Genomic DNA, 19491 nt, shown 5'->3' with positions numbered 1-19491 from the left:
AAAGTTTGGATGAGAAGTTTATGGTGAGTGGAAGGAAGTGGCAATTTTGGTACATTTTGACTAGTCAAGAGTAAAGGTAACACAAATGACAGTTTCAGGAGCAGAAGCATTGAGGCAGTCATGGAAATAGGCAATGTTGCAGTATTCTAGTGATGGCAAGAAAATGGTCTTTAATTCAATTTAGGACCACATGTGACACCCTGAGAAGAGTACAATTCAGTTTCAGCCAGTTTCAGAGATGAAACGAGGAGCCAAAGAATGAAATCTCTGACAAAGACTGAAGACGATACCTTCAATCTTAACTTACTTTCAGCAACTATGACAATTAGCAGTCAAAAGATGTGTCATCAGCATACCTGTGGAAACTGACTGCATGTTTTTGGATGACTTTGCCACAGGCTATCATGCAGACAAGAAAAGGGGTGAAGGATAGAGGCCTCAAACACCAGAGGAGAAAATGCAATAGCAAGAAGAGATGCTACTGGTGATGATTTCCCTCCCTCACCCCCCCCCCACCCCCACCCCCACCCTAAATGGATGGTGAAAACTAATATATTGAATCCCATCTGGGAAATTGGTTTATTATTGTCACATGTAGCAAGGTACAGTGAAAAATCTGTTTTGCATGCTGTCCATATAGATCATTTCATTACAATAGTGCATTGAGGTACACATAATTTAGATTTAAAAGAGCAGACTGATTATAATAAAAGTAATGAGTAGGTCTGCAGAGAGCAGCTTGCAACTAGTCATCACATTACAGCGCCATCTTGGAAATCTAGCAAGGTACTTGAGGATGGCATGGCTAACTGTGTTAAAGGCTTCATTCAGATCAAAGGGGCCAGGGTGGTACGTCATCTGCCACAATCACATTGGACGTATTTAAAAAGTTAAAGACCATTTCAGTACTTCCAGCAAGAGCTGTTTCAGTACTTCAACCAAGCAATCCTCAGTAAGATGGGCATGAAACTGGGAGACTTCAAAGTATTTGAATTTGATTTAAAGTGAGGCCGGAGATATGGTGATCGCTTGCAAGAACAAAAGGTTTTTTGTGAAGAAGTGACGACAGCATATTTGAAGTAGAGCAAACAGTGCTTGAGGAGAGCACATTGTTCATAATATCAACTAACACAGGAACTAGAAAGTCATGTGGTCACTCCTTTCATGGGCACTGAGAAAGAAAGAACAGGAATTGGATCTCAAGGACAATACAATTTCACTGAAGGCATGAAGGTGAATCAGGGAAAGAAGAGAGTTTGTGACCAAGGCGAAGTGAAATTTGGCCCAGTAAACTGGGGGAAAGGACAAAAAGTACCAGAAATGGAGAACTGGAGGGTCTCAATCTGAATGACAAAGGCCCACTAACTTGTTTTATTCTATCTGTGGACTGAGCTGAACGTACAAAAGACTGACTCCTATGTGAGAAGCACATAGATCAGGAAGAGATCTGTTACCCACAACCAAGAAGATGAAGGAAACCATTCAAACTTTTATCTCGTGATTCTGAAACTTAAATTACCAAATAGTGCTACAAATCTCTTAGTCCACTTAAGGTGGATAAAAGTCCAATAGGTGAAATGAATTTTACCTATTCATTTTATTTTTCAGACGAAATCTAAATTAATGGTTCTTTCATCTTTTAAACAAAATTCACATTGCACACGCTGAATATATAAAGACTTAATATGCATTTAAACATCTCACCAGACTTATCTTTAAAGAGAAGAGACAAAATAGCAGTTTTCAGAAACTGTCAACTAAAGTTCAAAAATATTTCAAAATCTAACTTAAAAATAACATACAATTGAAAAGATGGTAAACATAGACATTGGCACATTGCACTACTTACAGAGGCATACAAGTTGCAGAATTTATTCCCAGCAACTGAATTTTTCATCTTATCAACAAGTGACAGCAAACAGCCTCTCTTTCCACTTCACCAAATAAATTAATGTTAGATCCTTGACTTTAAATTTTGCCTTTTCTGAACAGCTTTAAGCAAATACGTTACAAAAACAACAGCCTTTTACATGACTGAGGGTGGTTAACACCTTAAACTTCCTTTTTTCAGCTTCTTTTCCTTCCTCCTACATTGCACCCTAATCCTCTCACCCCTCCTCCTATCACCATCGTTATCCCCAACCCCCACCACCAGCACAAGAAAGCTAATAATTTTCTGAGAGGTACTATACTTCCCGAATGTGGATTTTTTTTCCATTTGGTACTTTGGGGATAACAAACAGAATACTGAACTGCAGAATGGTGTAGTTTCACAGCTAAATTTAATCTAATCTTTATCTGTTGCTTTTGCCCACCAGAGGCCATTTGACAGCAATCAAATCAGGTAAGAATACAGAATGGTTTTCTGTCCCCACAATCAAATGCTACTGCCACCCCCGAATTATTAAATAGAAATTTAGCAATATTTACATAAATAAAGGCATTTGGGCAGTTAATAGTAACCATTAAGTGGCATTTAAGTATTTATCATGTTCTTGATATATAGGTAAATCTCTTTTACAAGATGCAAATATCTATTAATTTTCAAACTTTTCAGTGCTTGCAAACTGATTACGTTGACATCCTGGATTGCATGCGTCACTGTCATTAACAAAGCAAACATATTATTAAATAAAGAAATAAAGACAGAAAAGGTTGGAAACACAGTAGGTCAGGCAGTGTCTATGGAAAGAGAAGCATTTAATGTCTTAGGTAAGGGACCCTTCATCAAATCTGGGAAAGTTAGTATACGTAACAGAAGGTAGGTGAGAGAGAGATGGGTGAAACAAAGGGATTTCTCTGATAGGTTGAGCCAGGATGGTCTTATTAGCACTTAAGGGGCAGTTAAGATCTAGATTAAACTTTGTGTATGTAGTGTGTTGTTAATGGTAAGGCTGTGGGTCATGCCCAGACAATACAAAGAAAAACAAAAGAAAGGATGAGCCAAAATGCTAACAGGCTAAAATGACCAGTACTCACACCAGGAAAAGAAAAACTAAATTGCCTAAAGCTGGAGAACTCAATATCAAGTCCTGCAGGCTGCAATATGCTCAGACAGAAGATGAAGGCGATGTTCCTCAAATTTGCATTGGGCTTCATTGTTATAGTGCAGGTGGCCTCAGACAGAAAGGTCAGAGTGGAAGGAGGATGGTAAAGTGGCAGGCAACCAGAAGCTTGTGGTCACTCCTGAAGACTGAGCACAGTACTCTGCAAATGTTTAAATAAAACATGTTTAAAATTATTTCAAACAAGTTTCAGATTTTAAGTTTACAAACATCCATGCCAAGATTATGATAACTACAAATTCAGCCTGCAACAATTGAAAAGCTGCAGTTAAAACTTTTAATCTGTCATTTTATAGAAGTTATCGAAGACATCAGCATAGCACTTGGAACCCCACCCACATTTCTTTCCTGTACTAAACATTATATTTAGCCATAGAATGAATTGCAATTAATTACAGGCAACATATTTTACTCTTTAGTACATCCTAATATATGAAAGGCAACAAAAACACCCGTTCATTTCAGTGAATATTTTTAGTTAGTCTGGATACAAACATAATAATCCCAGTACTTTACATACACTATTGTGCTAATTAGCTATATAAAAAAATGAATTAAAGCCTATATTTTTTATCTTTGAAAGATTTTTCTTTCCGCAAATAGTTTAGTCTGCCCTTTCAAATTTGAGGACAAACTCCAACTGGGCCTCCTTCCCAATCTGCAAGTCAAGCCCATCTTTCATTTGAATTTGAAACTTGTTTGAACTAATTTTAAATAACACTCTTTATTAAGACTACAGTGTTTGCTTCGTCACAGAAGAAACTCCACACAATTCAGGGTACCAATGCAATATATTTGCAGGCATTCACTTGCACCCATCTCTTACAGAGCATTGCATTCTTAAATTACTCAGATACAAAGTACCTTGAGAATTTTATATTATTAACAATAAAACTGATAATAATATGCAGTGACCAATCTGCGCTTACATATTTTTTAAACAAATGAGATAGTATTATTATGGTAACTTATCTCCATTTGTTGGGAATTGTTGAAACGAAACACTGGATACCATGAATGTCACTGGGCATTGGTTGAAGTACCAGCTGTTTTTTCCCTTCAGGCTCCTCCAGTCAGGCTGTAAATATTCTGAGCAGCAGTTAACACCATGAATTCCCTGCTACGTTAATTGTGCTGAATAACTGACTTCATTTTATTAACTTAAATAAAAAGCAAAACATTTCTCCAAAGTCAGGCATCTGTCAAAATGTACACATTCTGTATATCAGATGGAGTTGCATTGCTCTATTCATTTTTATTCTGAGCAACGCAGGAAAAGAATTATATGCATTTTGAATACTTGGTCAGCTTTTAAAACACTCAACAATTACATGTCATAATGGAAAATAAAGCCTTTTCCCTTGTGTCTCAACATCAGAGGATCAACCCTTAATCAACTATTCTATACTCTCTTGAAGACAGAATGACATTTTGAAATTTAAACTACTCTGCACCGTGCATCCCATGCTCATTTTGAACACAAGAAAATAGGAGCAGGAGTAGGCCATTCAGCCCCTCAAGCCTGCCCTGCCATTCAATATGATCATGGCAAACTGCCCAAGGCCTCAATAACTCCTATGTCAGATGCACATAAGCCTCTCAAAAATCCACCTCCTCTTTAAAAACCTCCAATGACCTAGCTTCCACAATATTCTAGTTACCATGATCTGCAAGGCAAAATTTCTATGCACTTCTGTCCATCCCCTTATCCTGCAATTACATCTTGTTTGAGACTTTCCCACTAACGGGAGCATGTCAACACCTACCCTATCATGAGACGGACTGTAACTGCCCAAGTTTACTCCTGTTGAACAAACAGCCGAGTAGACATTTTTGGCACAATAACTTGGATTCAAAAAAGTACCTTTAATGTCCAAAGGCATTTCACAGCACCATTACTAAACAATACAACCTGGACAGATGATCACAAGATTGGTCAAAGAAGTTAGATTTCATGCAGTGTAGGGTCAGCAATCAGAGAGATGAATAGAATTTGATGAGTTAATATACAGCTCATAGACTCTTGGAAAAGCTCAAGCGCTGTGGTACGAATAGGAGATCAGCCAGATGAACAAATGGCAAGAGTAAGTCTGGAGATAACAAAGGCATAGCTGAGAGTGATAGCCACAAGACAAAGCAGATATGGAGTCAGACATTACACAGGTGGAAGCAGATCATCGCACTTGTGCAGATATGCTTGGAAATTCAAAGTCCACCTGTTTTTGAAAGATTGCAATACAGCCTCAGACAGCTGACAGGATTAGAGCTGCAGTTAAAGGCTAGGGAACTGCGTTTGCAATTAAGTCGAAAGGCATCGGGCTTTGATTTTCCCCAATACATTCCACTGGAAGAAATTTCTGCTCGTTTAGTTCTGGTTGTCAGTTTATAAAGTGTGATAAGACACAATGAACTGCTTTAGCAAGGTCGAGGCAAAACGGACCTCGATATCCTCAGCTTACATGTGGAACCTTAGGTATTTAAGGAAAAAAGACAAACAAATGAGAAAAGAAGAAACTGGCAAAGAAGTGATATCCATTCCTTCCACATGGCTAGATATGCATCCAGATCCCAGAAGCTCTGCGGCAGCATACTTCGAAAGATGAGCCAAATCTCTCACACTGCCAACCACTTAACATACCATCATTTAAAATTACCAAATAACATCATTTCCACAACAGAGGTTCAAATTAATTTTCCATGATTCAGCAGAAAATTAATGAAATAAATCAATTCAAATGAGAACCACAAATCTTTTGCAAGAATGGCTTTCCACTCCATTGTCACTTTCATCATTCTATTTTGACCTCCTGACTAACCACAGAAGTTAACCAAGATATTTTTCACAATGGTTTAACATAATAAAGCTGTGGTTCAGAATACAACTCAAATTCTTGTGAATACTCTATGGCGAGGCTTAATATACAACTCATTTTGAGGTGGAAAATATATTAATCTACTTGGAGCTGTGTGTTCACAAGTAGTGGATGGGCCCCAATGCATCCAGAGACAAGAGAATCCCAAATGCCAGAATCTGGAGCAACAAACAACCTGCTGGAGGAATTTAGCAGGTTGAGTAGCACCTGTAGGGGGAAAGGAATTGTCGACTTTGCAGGGATTTGACCCAAATCAGTCCTGATTTATTGGTTTGTCCACAAGTACACTGACTGATTACATCCCTCTCTATGGACGTTATCACAGGTTAAACCAGACAACAGTAATGAAGCCTGGGCTCTTAACCTTGTATCCACACCTTAACAAACACCACACAGTTGTACCTCTACAACATCACTCATTCCAATCACCATCTCAGTCCATGCATCTGAAATTTTTCTTGTTGCTTCAGTCATCTCTGAGCTCGAGTATTTCAATGAACTCAAAGTTAATGTCTTCTTCATGTCTTTTTGTAAAATGAATGATACAAATCATCTCCCATTACAAATGCTACTCATACAATATCCCGTCAGTGACCTATTCATTTTTACAAGCTTGATTTGCATTATTAAATTTAAATCATGCTTCCCCTTCACTCAGCTCTATTGCTTTAATTTCTACAGCTGAAGAGATACTACAATCAAAATGGTCTCCAACCTCTGCTGTAATAGCTAACATTTCATCATTTCTACCTGGAGCACCAGTGTAAAGATCTGACCAAACTCTGCTTGGTTCCTTTGGTTACACTTAAATGCATTTCCCTGGCAAAGGCCCATATTAATTGAGATGTTTGAGCATAGACCCAGATAAAACGTTCATCATTCTTTACCAACCTGGGCCTCACTCATTCCTCAACCTACACTGGTAAAGTAATTTTAACTATGCAATAGTATTACTTGGTTCCCAGAATGGCCATTTACAGTTTAAAGAGGCAGCTATTTATTTCTACATTTCAAAATCGTCTCAACTCGCCGATAAATGTTTTAAGACTTCAAAGATTCTATATACATATTCAAGTTTATGGATAGTTGTCAGAAACTTGAAGCTCAGACCTAGTGCATGACTTACCTTGGTACAACTACTTCTGTTTTGGACTTGGCCTATTTATTTGGTCCTGAGAATAGCCACTGATAATGCCTGCAAAAGAAGTGGACAACCTCATGTTTGCCCAATGCTTGCTGAGCTTACATGAACTGAAGCAGTAATCGAGTTCCCTCAACAAGCAAAATAATGCAGAGGCTGGAACAGAAAATGCTGAAAATACTTTGGTGACCAAGAAGCATCTATAGCAACAGAAACAGATTTAACATTTTTATCAAAGACCTTTCAGCTGATCTGGCTTGGTTCTGATTAAAGATTAGATGCCTCTTGACCCAATGTGCATAACTAATTTTCTTGTTTTTAATCTCTTTTCTCAATGACAGATGCCATATAACAGCATCTCTCAATAATTGGAGATAGGACAAAACTTGGGCAATATAGTCAGAGAAAGCAGGCTGGACAATAAAGAACAAAAAGTCAAGTCTGTGATTGTCTTTAAGTCAGCAGAAATGACACCCCTTCAATTAGTCTCAGTGTCATTCAATTAAGGTTAAAATGGCCCGAAATTCTTATTCCTAATCACTGGCATAGGAGTTCTTTCTAGAAAGTCTCTCTTTTGGGCATCAAGGGAAAACAGCATCAGCTCTGCCAGTGACAGCCCCCACTAAGAAACAGCTGCCAGTTATCAGTCTAGGCTAATAATAATGACCATCTGGACAAGGTACTGAAGATCTGTTAGCAATTTCCTAGCATGAGTCAAAGCAGGGGACATAACAGCAGAAAAGGAGTAAAAAGACTAAGTCCAAGCATTGGCTTTATTACGAAACCAAGTGCCAAATGGCCATCTGCGCTGGAATAAGCTATACCCCAAATTTATAGGTCAAAAAGACTAATGTTGCAGCAACTTGCACTTCACGTTCAATGTTTTAAAGACTTACTGAAGTACATTTACAAAGAATTTCCCCAAAGAGAAAATATATACACAAGCACCATATTTTGTTCAAAATACAAGAATTTTTTGTTGCCAGCTCCAGGCAATTTACATGAGATTATACATCACTGCAGGATAGTTATTTTACCTTGTGTAAATAATTCTATGCTTCATAGTGTCATTACTCTCGAGATAAGATGTCTCTCCAGAGCTGTAATTTAATGTTACTTCACTTCTGCAGTTATGTCTAGACATGGAGGTCCTTCTCTATTGTTGCCTTTTCAGACAGTGGACAGTACTCCAAAAATCCTGCTGCCAGCATTCACTGCCTGCTTTCATCATTTCTGTAGAAAACCAATACCATTGTTTCATACATTTAAACTTTTCAGCAGATCAAACACTGGCTATTTGAACTTTCCTTCATGAAAGACAGTCCTTAACAAACGCAGACGACACAGGAACCTTAATTACACCATTTATTCTACATGACTCGACAAGCCAATATATTTTATAATAATTGATGGATGCCCTATGGAAGCTCATTAATAAAAGGATTAGTCTTTAGTGCACAATGTTGTCAATGGAATTTCAAAAAGCCGAAACACACAATCTATAGATCTACAGTTACAAGGTTCATTTCACCATGTTTTGTTTTTACAATCTATTACTTTATCAAATTAGTTTAAAGAAAGCACTACTATGGCTACTATTTGTAAGACCAATTACAAATGTTTATTGGTGGTCCAAGTATTTGAAGATGATGAATATATGAAGTATTGTGATGTAACACTGAACATTGAAACATGCAATTTCACCCTTAATATATTAATATACAAGACTTATATTTAGCACTGGGGTAAATTCAATCAGCTTCCAGGTTGTTCAAGGAAAGAACCATTACTCCGATTTCAGCAACCTGCCAAAATTGAGAGGAAAGTGACAATATTTCCTGCAAATTACATACAAACTATCATTTATTATGGAACCCTATACTCCTTAATAAGCCCTGTCTTCTCTGATGCAGATGATGTAAAAATGCATAAATCACATTTGAATGTGTGAGCATATATTAAATGGAGCACATTAAGTTGCAGATTTGTGACTCTATGCCAACACAAAAAGACTGGTATTTATCCTAGTGCTTTTTCACTGGATTTAAGTCGAAAATAGACAAATTGAGAAGTTAAATTCATTTTCAATTTATCTTCATTTCATTACAGTGTTCACTCACCTGGGAAGAAAGTTTTCCATTCATTCATCAAGCTTGTGGCTTTAAAAATTGTACTCATATTGTATGAAATATATGAACATTTAAAAATATCAAGATGTCAGGTGTTGCAAAGTAACAATGATTCCATTTCTAATAGTATTCATTGGGGTTTCTCTTACAATGGTTTGCAATAATTATGACCTTCCAAGCTACAAACACCCATGGTCCGCCAACCTTGCTACTCAACCTCCACCTTAATGCGGTCCCACCCAAATCAAGTTTCACTGAAAGAAGGCTGATTTTTCATTTAAACTCATGTCATAGCAATATAAATTCTGTGGCAGTAAATTCTTTAAAATTCATCCAGGACTTGGGGATTCATTCTTATCTAAATGCTATAATCTATTCACTTCAGTTATATCATTATTCCTTTGATCGAACACATCAATAAACAATTCTGAGCCACTTCCTGTACAGTCCTATTTGTTCAGTATTTAACCCAGATAAATTGTTAGAGAAAGGCCATCAAGTAATGGAACTTCTATCATCTTACAGTCACAATGATTAGTCAGTCTATCAACAGAGAAAATAATCCTACACCAGGTAAATTGTTCTGAAGACATGGGCAGCTCATCTTCAGAAATAAAGTCAAAGTCAGTTTCCATGGCTCTTAAGTCACAGACTCAGTCTTGCTTCTAGCATGACACAAGTTACAAAAGGTAGTATCATAAAACAAGCCAATTTTATTCTGAATGGGGAACACCACCAGCTTTTTTCCAGCACATTTCATACAACTGGCAGCAGTTCAAACAAAGAAACCCTACTGGATTCATTCAGGCTATGAAATGGAAAGATTTGTTAAGCCATTGCCTGAAAGATCCCCACATCAGGGGTTATGGGCAATGTCATCACAATAAACCCAAGACAATAGATGGTATGAACACACCAAAACACACAGGACTGTCCTGATTAATAGCACCGAGTGAAAGTAAACCTACCAATACAGGAACAAAATGCTCAAATTACTTAATTAAACGTGTGCCATATATTAGATGGATAAAGTTGATAATGAATATTTCCCACCAAATACATTCAATCAAGGTGATGGATGTTAAAAATCAATATTGAACACAATCAAATGCTAGCGACATCATACATATTGTATTGTCAAAAACTAACACTGGAAAGATCAATTTCAACAACTCTAATATTTCAGGTACATACCAAAGAATTCAACTAGCATGCAAGTGTATTGGTGGAACTATCAGTTTATTATTTAATCCAAATCTGAAAATTTATTAAGGTAATAAATGTTTCAGGTGATTGATATGTGCCAATTAAGTGGTCTGCTTTGTCCTGGATGATGTTGAGATTGACAATTTTGGTGTTCCACAGAAGTGGGGACAGTAATCTATCACAGTCCTGACTTGTGCCTCGTTGTTGATAGCAATGCTTCAGGCATCAGGAGGAAAGTGACTTGACATATGATACTCTACCTCTTGTAACCACAGTATTTATGCAGCTGTTACAGTTGAGATTCTGATCAATAGTGATGCCAAAAGTGATGGTGGGGTTTAGCAATGAAAATGCCATTCAATATCAAGACGAGATCTTAAGATTCATTCAGAGATGATTGCTGTCTGGCACTTTTGTGGTAATGAATTTTACCTACCATTTATCAGCCCATGCCTTCAGGTTGTCTAGGTCTTGCTACATGCGAGCAGGGGCTGCTTCATTTGCTGAGAGTTGTGAATGGAATTGAACATTGTGCAATCATCTGCAAACATCCTCACTTCTGACTTTATGATACACAAAAGGTCATTGATGAAGTAATTGAAGATGGATAGAGCTAGGACATCGTACTCAGGAACTCTGTGCATTAATGTCATGAAGCTGGAATGAATGACCTCTGACAACCGAAACCATAATCCTTTGTGCAAGGTCAGAATCTAATCTCTGGAGCCTTTCCTCTTTGAAGCCCATTGCCTTAAGGTTTACCTCGGCTCCTTCTTACCCAATATTTATAACAACATGGGTTGCTGCCAATCAGATCTTGCCAGCTCCTATCCCATTTGTCTCACTACCACTCTGTTCATTTCCCTGTGCCCCTGCAATTTATTCTCTCCATCGCATGCCCCTGAACACTTCTTTAATTCTTTTTGCCATTAACCTACACTAAAGGGTAACTTACAGTAGCTATTTAATCTACTAGCGCATATTTGGGACATGAGAAGAAACTGAAGAACTGAAGGAAACCCAGAGTCATGGAAAGAATATGCAAAGTCCACAATGACAGTGCCCAGTTGAAGCTGTTGATGCTACACTTGGTCTGATATTACACTGACGTCAAAGACAATCACTCTCACCTCAGCTCTGGAATTCAGCTCTTTGGTCCACATGGAACCACAGCTTTCAAGGTCAGAAACCAAATGGTTCCTCGCAAAATCTAACCTGACAATCTGCAAGTACATTATTTGTGTGAGTTCTTTCCGATAGAACTGTCAATGACAGCTTCCATCACTTAACTTTGATGATTGAGAGCAAATTGATTGGCAGTAACTAACCAGACTGGATTTTTCCTGCTTTATGTGAACAGGACATAGTTCTCCTTTCCATCTTCCATTAAATCTGCAATTTTTTCTACATGCTGAAACAAAATTGATAGTCAAGCAGGAAAAATATTGATTCAAATGCTTGTTATTTATAAACTCTCAAACAATTTCCAGTTTGTAAAACCTTGCATTCCAAGCTGATATCCACAAGTCATTTCAAGCCTGAAGGCATAGACAATGATGAAAATAATATTCTTTGCAGTATGTGTTTCAAATATTATGGTTTTTGCAAGCCTACTGATTAGTGATGCAAGTTCTTTACACCAGGTTCAATGAGTTTATTGCCTTTGAGGATCAAGAGAAGGTTCAATGTTGACCACAAATGCTGCATGGAGTTGACATGTTCTCTGTATAACCACATTCCAAATATGTGCTGAGATGTTAACTGGTGACTGTAAATTTCCACTCAGTGTTAATTAACAGCAAAAAGTTTCAAAGAGAAGTGGATCGAGAACAAGTTGCAGAGTACAACAATGTAAAGGGGAATGAGACTAATGGCAATGTCTCCTTGGAGCTGATGTAAGCCAATTGGCCTCCTGTGTCATTATAATTATCAGATTAAAAAAAGTTTTTTTCTTCCAGTACAAGGAACACAAACAGATTTTATTTTAATTCATTCAAGGAAGGCAGGCCAAATAGACAATTATGTAACTAGAAGATGTGGAAAGTTAAAATAGAGAAGGGAACAGGAAGACCATTATCTGGGGGTGCAGCCTGATGCAGCAAAGACTATTCCGCATGTTTTTCTTTCAAATTCCTTTTCAGGACCTGAGTATTGCTGGTTTGGTTTGCAACAAACATATTTCAAGAGAAGCAGAATTTTTTTCCGGTGAGAACGTGACAGATTTTCTTTTGTTCAAAACAGATATTACTTTAATAACTATTAATACCCATATTTACAAAAGCACACAACAAGCACTGCAATTCACCCATAAACTCCTCCACCACTCTTTCTGCTCCTTAAAATCACTAATTACAACCTAGCTTTGACCAAGCTTTCAGTCACTTTTCCTGCTATCTCATTCTAATACCTCAGTATCAGATTTAGTACGGCAATGTTCATGGGAAACATCTTGGGACGTTATACATTAATTTGAAAATGCTATATAAATGCAAGCTGTTTTTATTTACTTTTAGACAAAATTAAATTGAACAATGATAAATCAATTTTAAAAACTTTGATGATAATTTTTATTACGTTTGCTCAGATCACATCGGCAGCCTCTAGTCAGACCTCAATTGCACCACCTTGTCTATTTGCACTTACCGAGACACACTGCAGTTATTCCAGCACTGGAAGCTGTTACGGAACAGCCACAAGCGCAAACATGGGTATCCGAGGTTTATGACACAAGGAAAACTTGAGAGGCCCAAGCCTTTCATATTTAGAAGTACTTAAATAATAAACACAATAAGGCCAAGGGGAAACCGAGTAAAGCAATTATAACTGCTAATCTTCACCAACACAAAATATTACATTTGATTTTCTTTCTGCAAATGCTGTCTGACCTTAAATATTTTTATTATTAAAATAAATCTATAGTTTATTGTTTATGATCCATAACAAATTATTAAAAATTATTTTCCTTGGGAACTCTTGTAACATTTACCTACTAAATAATTTTTATTCCAGTTATCAAGATCCCCATTATCCAACCTCAGCTTAATTCTGACCTCATCCACGAAAGAGAACTGTGAACTTTAACAACACAAAATCTTAATAACAGTCAATTTTACTAGCTCCCCAAAGCCTTTCCGCTCTACTTTCTGATATTGGAATTCAAAGAAGCTCTTTACCTTGTCGGTGGTTCTTTCGGATTCTTCACCTGCTGGATGTACGACGTTAATTTCTCCAGCAGTAACTGAGGTGTCCGTAGTGGATGATGACCTGGGCCTGTACTGATGCTGTTGCAGAATTGCAGTCAGTGAACTGTCTTGAGGTGCTTTGCGCACAAGATGAGGACTTCCTTTCTGGGCTTCACTTGATCCACTTTTTGTTCTCCTGCTGCTGCTGTGGAGACTAGCTCCCCTCTTGATGGATGGTCTAGCCCGGATCTGCTGTAATACCCTGTTAAAGGCTGTGGGACGAGCAGGAAGGTCATGAAGGGACACAGCATAGGACACGCGGTGCATTTCAGGAGATCGTTCCTTTTCATCGGCAGAGTCATGATCGGAGTGGCCATAAGGATGGTGGTGGAGTTGAGATGAATCCTGCATACTCTGATCACGCTCCCGAGACCGCTTTCGATGATGGAAAAGCTGCTTCAAACCATGTCCAAACATACCACCTGAACCACCTCCTTCCGATATTTGCTGGATTTTCTTAAAAGACAGAAAAAAAATAAAATTTGATTATTAGATCCCTCTCCTCTTCATTATCCCACATATCCTCCTTCATTGACCTAGCAAGCAGCCCCACGCCCAGCTTTGATCTATATGCATTTTGTTCAATAAAAAAAAATCAAATATATACTGTATATTCATGTCAAAAACGAACATAAATAATTTTGCTTCAGTCTGTGCATAGCTTTACCCCCCTCACTCCAATTTTATCATCAATCTATCCGTATCTGGCAGTATATTGGCAATTTGCCATAAAAGAACCTTCGCATTGAGGTTTTATTTTCAATGGGTGGTTCAGAATGGGAGTACGGGCATTTCCAACCAGAAAGGGAAAGAAACACAAAGCAAGTGCAAGTTCCAGTTGAAGTCTTGAATGTTTACAGACAAGACACACAAGTGAAAGTTACAAAAACTTAGAGGTAGTTAAGAAAAGTCACTATGTCAAGGAATATTACTCAACAGATACTACTTTCATTTGGATGTTACAGTGTCACACAATATAGACAGGCCCTTCAGCTTCAACCAAGCACAGATTTAAACAAAACCTACACTAATTCCATTTTATTCTCTCCACATATACTGTACATCAACTCCCCCTGATGCTACCTCTCACCGAAAGTCTATTGCCAATTTATTGTTGCCAAATAAACTACCAACTTGCACACCTTTGGGAAGAGAGGAAACCAGAGAGGAAACTCGTGCTCACAGGAAGAACATGCAAACTCCATACAGAGAGTGCTTGAGGTCAGAATTGGACCCAGGTCGCTGTAGCTGAGGCAGTTGCTCTACTGGGCATTCAGAAGCAATTCCAATGTGATCTTTTATCTTTTCCACTTCACAATGCAGTGCAGTCACAAGCATCCTTCCAGTAATGTGCTCAAGCTGCCCTAATTTTTAACCCAAACCTTGGCAAATGAAAAGCATCATGAAATATTTATCTGTGGCACACTATTCAACTGCAAGCAGTAGCTCAATCAAGCCTAAGCATGCTCAAGGCATTGCATATCCAAACTATGGCAATAGTCATCCAATACTGATCAGAAACAGAAAAGGAGACTGTTCTTTCATTACCCTGCTCTCTAGCATGAGAGTGATTGTTTCAAAGCTTACATGGCTGAAATTCTGACTAATTATCATTGGGCTTACATTTTTTTTTACACAGCAGAACAATAAAGTTAAACATCTTTCTTATGCATCCTAGCAGCTACAAAGTGAGACTAAAAGAATTCTCCAAACCTACAAGGTCTGCAACTCAATTTCTGCATGGGATGGTTACTATCTCAGAGTACAACAATGAATAGATAAACTGAACATGGAGTCAGAGTTATACAGCACAGAAATAACACCAGGTCCAACATGTCCATACCAATCGTCAAATAACCATCCATACAAGTCAATAGTTTGACCCAATGTTTCCCATGCCTTGGCGATTCAAGTGCTCATCAAGGCACTTGTTAAAAATTGTGAGAGTACCTGCTTCTACCACCCTATAAGATGGTGCATTCTAGGTTTCAATCACCACGCAAGTGAAAAAATTGCTCCTCAGATCCCCTCTGAACCTCTTTATAGCCTAAACCCCCTCTAGTTTTTTCCATTTATAATTGGATAAAAGCAGAAATCAATAGTCACAAGGTTACAATATGTCATATTAGTTTCCTATTTTTAAACTTGGCATGATTTTAAACTTTGAACAAATCAGCCTATTAACAAGTTAATTGATAACCCACAGTTTGAAATCACTGATATAGGAACTGGCCGTTTGATACCTCGTTAATTTGTACAATCTTAAGATTATTTTCTTCAAAAGAAAATAATTTATCCCCTCAGTGGTACAACAGTTAAACATGACACCTGAATTAATACTAAGATAGGTCACCTCTGATCCATTCCCCAATGTATGCAGAATATGATTACAGCAGGTGGGGATATCACATTTAGCCTCTCTGCCTTAAGGCTTGGAGGGATCATTGGCTGTGCAGGGGAACACAATGGCAAGGTTGGTGAGAAGGAGCATACATTCAGAGGCTGGATCTTCTGCCAACATTTTGATCTTAATACCCAAATACAGAATTACAAAACATCATGAAACCATAGCAAAGCACCATCACTACCAAACTTTAGAGACAGGCCAAGACAATTTAATCACAAGCAAACGAATATTGACTACTTGACGGGCAGGGACTGAGAGCCATTTTCAAATTAGAGTTTTACTGTTCTATTAATCTAATTAGTCATATATATGGAGTACAATAAAGTGAATTTACATTTCTCCCACCAGCATGACATTGGCTAAACATGTACACTGATACTTCGTAACCCATTAACTCGGAACTCAACTATTTTAGCTGTATGTTTAGATATATCCTCTCAAACACACAACATTGACCAAGACTCTGCAACTCCATACCTGCAATAATTTCATCTTGTTACTCCCAAGGGACTGTGCTTTTAAACAAGGAGTTGACCAACTATATCCTGCTCAAACCACAAAATTCTCATTTAACTACTTGCATTACAGCATAAGCAAGGTTCTCAACTGAACCCATTGTTTATGGCATGATAAACTGACCGACTGTGGGTTAGAAGTTAGACTATTGGTGCAGAACCACAATTAGTTTTTTTTGGCAAATGCAAAAATTAACAAACTACAGAAACTGAAAAGGGATTGGTTGGATGTTATTGATTGTCTGTCGGAACCATTACAAATATTTTGTCACCAAGTAAAATAAAATGGCTAATTAATGAACTATTAAGAAATAAATAACTTTGGATATTTAGTAGTACATTGCAAGTTAATGTTAAACTAAAATAAGCTGACATGGTAATTGAAAAAAAGGTGACTTAAATAACCTTCTGGAATGAGAGAGATCACAGCAACATTTGACAAGAACACTTCCATTTTCTAGCATTTTCTTTACTACTTAAAATGGCTTAAATTGAAATCAGAAAGTAATATGTTCATCCTTAGATATTCATTTCCCCCCAAAGTTAATGCTTTAGCCAGTGCCTCAGTTGCTGCAGAGCTTGCAAGATAGCTTATTATCACTTGCTTTAGTAGAGCTTTGGATAATGCAATCAAGAAAGAGTATGCAATTACTTTATATTTTAAGAACTGGCAACTGAATTGCTATCACAATATTAAGTCTTCATTTTTCCTACAGTACATTTTGACAGAATGATCACACAATGTCCCACACCTAAAAAGTGTGTTCCATAACTAACAAGTACTACTATTTCCATTAGGGAAAAATCAACAAACAAGGCCCTGGGGACAAAATTCAAATCAGGCCAATAATTCACAAGTTTAGACTATTGTTCCTAAAACATGATTAGTTAATTAAACAATCTGGAATAAACAGTGCATACAAGTATAAATTGCAGAAATGAGTGCAATTGTCTCTACAACATCTTCATTGCTGTCTGACTAAGCAGTTCAATGCTAAGTGGCATGGTAAGTCACAGTATATTAAAAATAAATCCAGAGTCAAACAGAGGAAGGGCACACCCAGTCTGTTGAACTCTGTAATACCAGCCTCCCCAGGACCTCCTTAAATTAAGGGTACCATCCCAAAGATGAATCAATTTGACCGAACACAGACTCGTACACTTCTATCAAAATCCCAGTCTCCTCCATTTCACTCACCCTTGTCCTTTCTTCTAATCCACCCGTCTTTCCCCTTCCCCACCTGGCTCCATCTGTCTTTCACCCATACATTTAACTGACTGGGTCTCCCATCCCCTCCCACAACTGGTCCCATCTGCCCATCATCCCTCCCTCATCGGGTTCCACATATTACCTTCCTTAACAGATTCCACAATCTGCAGTCCTTTGTTGTCTCCCAGCCTGTCTCTATCTCCATTCTTCCCTCCCATGTTTCCATCAACCTATCATCTCCCTTCGCACATGGTTCCACCTGTCGCCTGCCAGCACCTGCCTCAACCCTCCCCCTTGGTATTTTTTATAGTGGCTATCTCCCCTCTACATTCTCAGTTCTGATGCAGGGTCTGGACCTGAAATATCAACTATCCTTTCACCTCCAAAGATACTGCTAAACCACAGAGTTCCTCCGGAAATCTGTTTTCGGCTCCTTCATTTCAATCCACATAAATCTCACTTGCCCTCTGACCTATCTGTTTGTGGCCTCCTGTACTGTTACAACACAAGTTTGAGGAACACCTCATCTTCCACCTGGGCACACTGCAGCCTTCCAGGCTCAATGTCGAATCTTTCAACTTTTGGTAAATTACTCTTTCTTCCTGGCTACAGCAGAATCCATTCCTGCTAGTCATCCTTCTGTGATTTTGGCTCTGTTTTGCTCTCTCCTTTAGCAATAGCCTGGCCTGCTGAGGATGTCCCACAGCCCTCCCATTATCAATACACAACACTGACAAAGAAGCCAAACGCTCTTCAAACTGCCAACCTTACTGCCCCCATTTACCCATTTGGTCCCAACTTATTAGAAATATTCTCTTTGTTCTACCTACTTCCCCAACCCCCCCCCCCATCCCCTCCCCAGCCTTCTCTGCAATTCAAAACTAACATTTTCTCTTTCTGCAGTTCTGATGAAAGGTTCAGTTAATAAGAGAAAAATATTAACTCTTTTTCTCTTACTGATCTTTGCTACTGCTGGATCTGGTTATTTTTGAATCTGCAGGTTCTTTCAGGAGTCTAGGAATGAGTTGAAAACAACTTGGTGCTTCACAAAGTTTTATTGGAAAAGTGTAAAACAAAGAAACAGTCACACAGCACATGGCACTAGCTTTACTACTAGGAGATGAGCTGAAAAAAAAAGGAACTAAAGATGGGCTAGGGCTGGTGGGGGGGGGTGCGGGGAAGAGAGCGAGAGAGATAAAGGCAAGAAAGAGATAGAGGCAAGAGAGAGATTAACAAAAAATGACACGTTTTATACCTGAGATAAGAGATACTCCTTAGCTAACAATAGTCCAATCAGGAAACCTATTAGATACTTGTGGCCAAACCAACTAATGGGAGAACACATATTCACCTGATAAACAAACCAATAAGCTAGGAAGCGGCCATACCTTGTGCAGCCACTTGAGGTGTATTAAACACTATCCATGTTAAAAAAACTAATTAAAACAGTAGAATCCAACACTACTGTCTGTCCACAACAGTATTCGTATTGTGGCAGCTAAGTCCCATCTTTGCACAGAGGAGACTCTTCATCACATCTAAAGGGATAGATTAAGAACACCAACCAAACAATACAAAACGGGGCAAACAGAGCAACAGCACATTTGTATTACACAACATGTCCCTCTCTCTGCCAGGGAACAGCATGACAAGGCAGCACTTAACGTACCTATAAAAGAGGTATCAAACAGGTAATGTTACGA

The 19491-nt window shown here is 38.2% G+C and overlaps 1 protein-coding gene across 3 annotated transcripts in view; it reads right to left on the bottom strand.

The window, feature by feature from the left end:
• Window positions 1-19491, bottom strand: part of tmcc2 (transmembrane and coiled-coil domain family 2) — a 127855-nt gene that overhangs the window by 95332 nt on the left and 13032 nt on the right. For all 3 annotated transcript variants that reach the window (XR_007957896.1, XM_052034855.1, XM_052034856.1), the window contains one exon: window positions 13588-14112. Coding sequence is in view for 2 of the 3 variants with exons in the window: in XM_052034855.1 (XP_051890815.1) it covers window positions 13588-14112 (525 nt within the window). In the remaining variant the exon portion in view is untranslated. The remainder of the gene's footprint in view (window positions 1-13587; window positions 14113-19491) is intronic.

Source organism: Pristis pectinata, chromosome 20, assembly GCF_009764475.1.
Source record: "Pristis pectinata isolate sPriPec2 chromosome 20, sPriPec2.1.pri, whole genome shotgun sequence".
Taxonomy (NCBI): domain Eukaryota; kingdom Metazoa; phylum Chordata; class Chondrichthyes; order Rhinopristiformes; family Pristidae; genus Pristis; species Pristis pectinata.
Note: the sequence above shows the minus strand (reverse complement) of the source record. Positions and strands in the feature narration are given on the sequence as shown.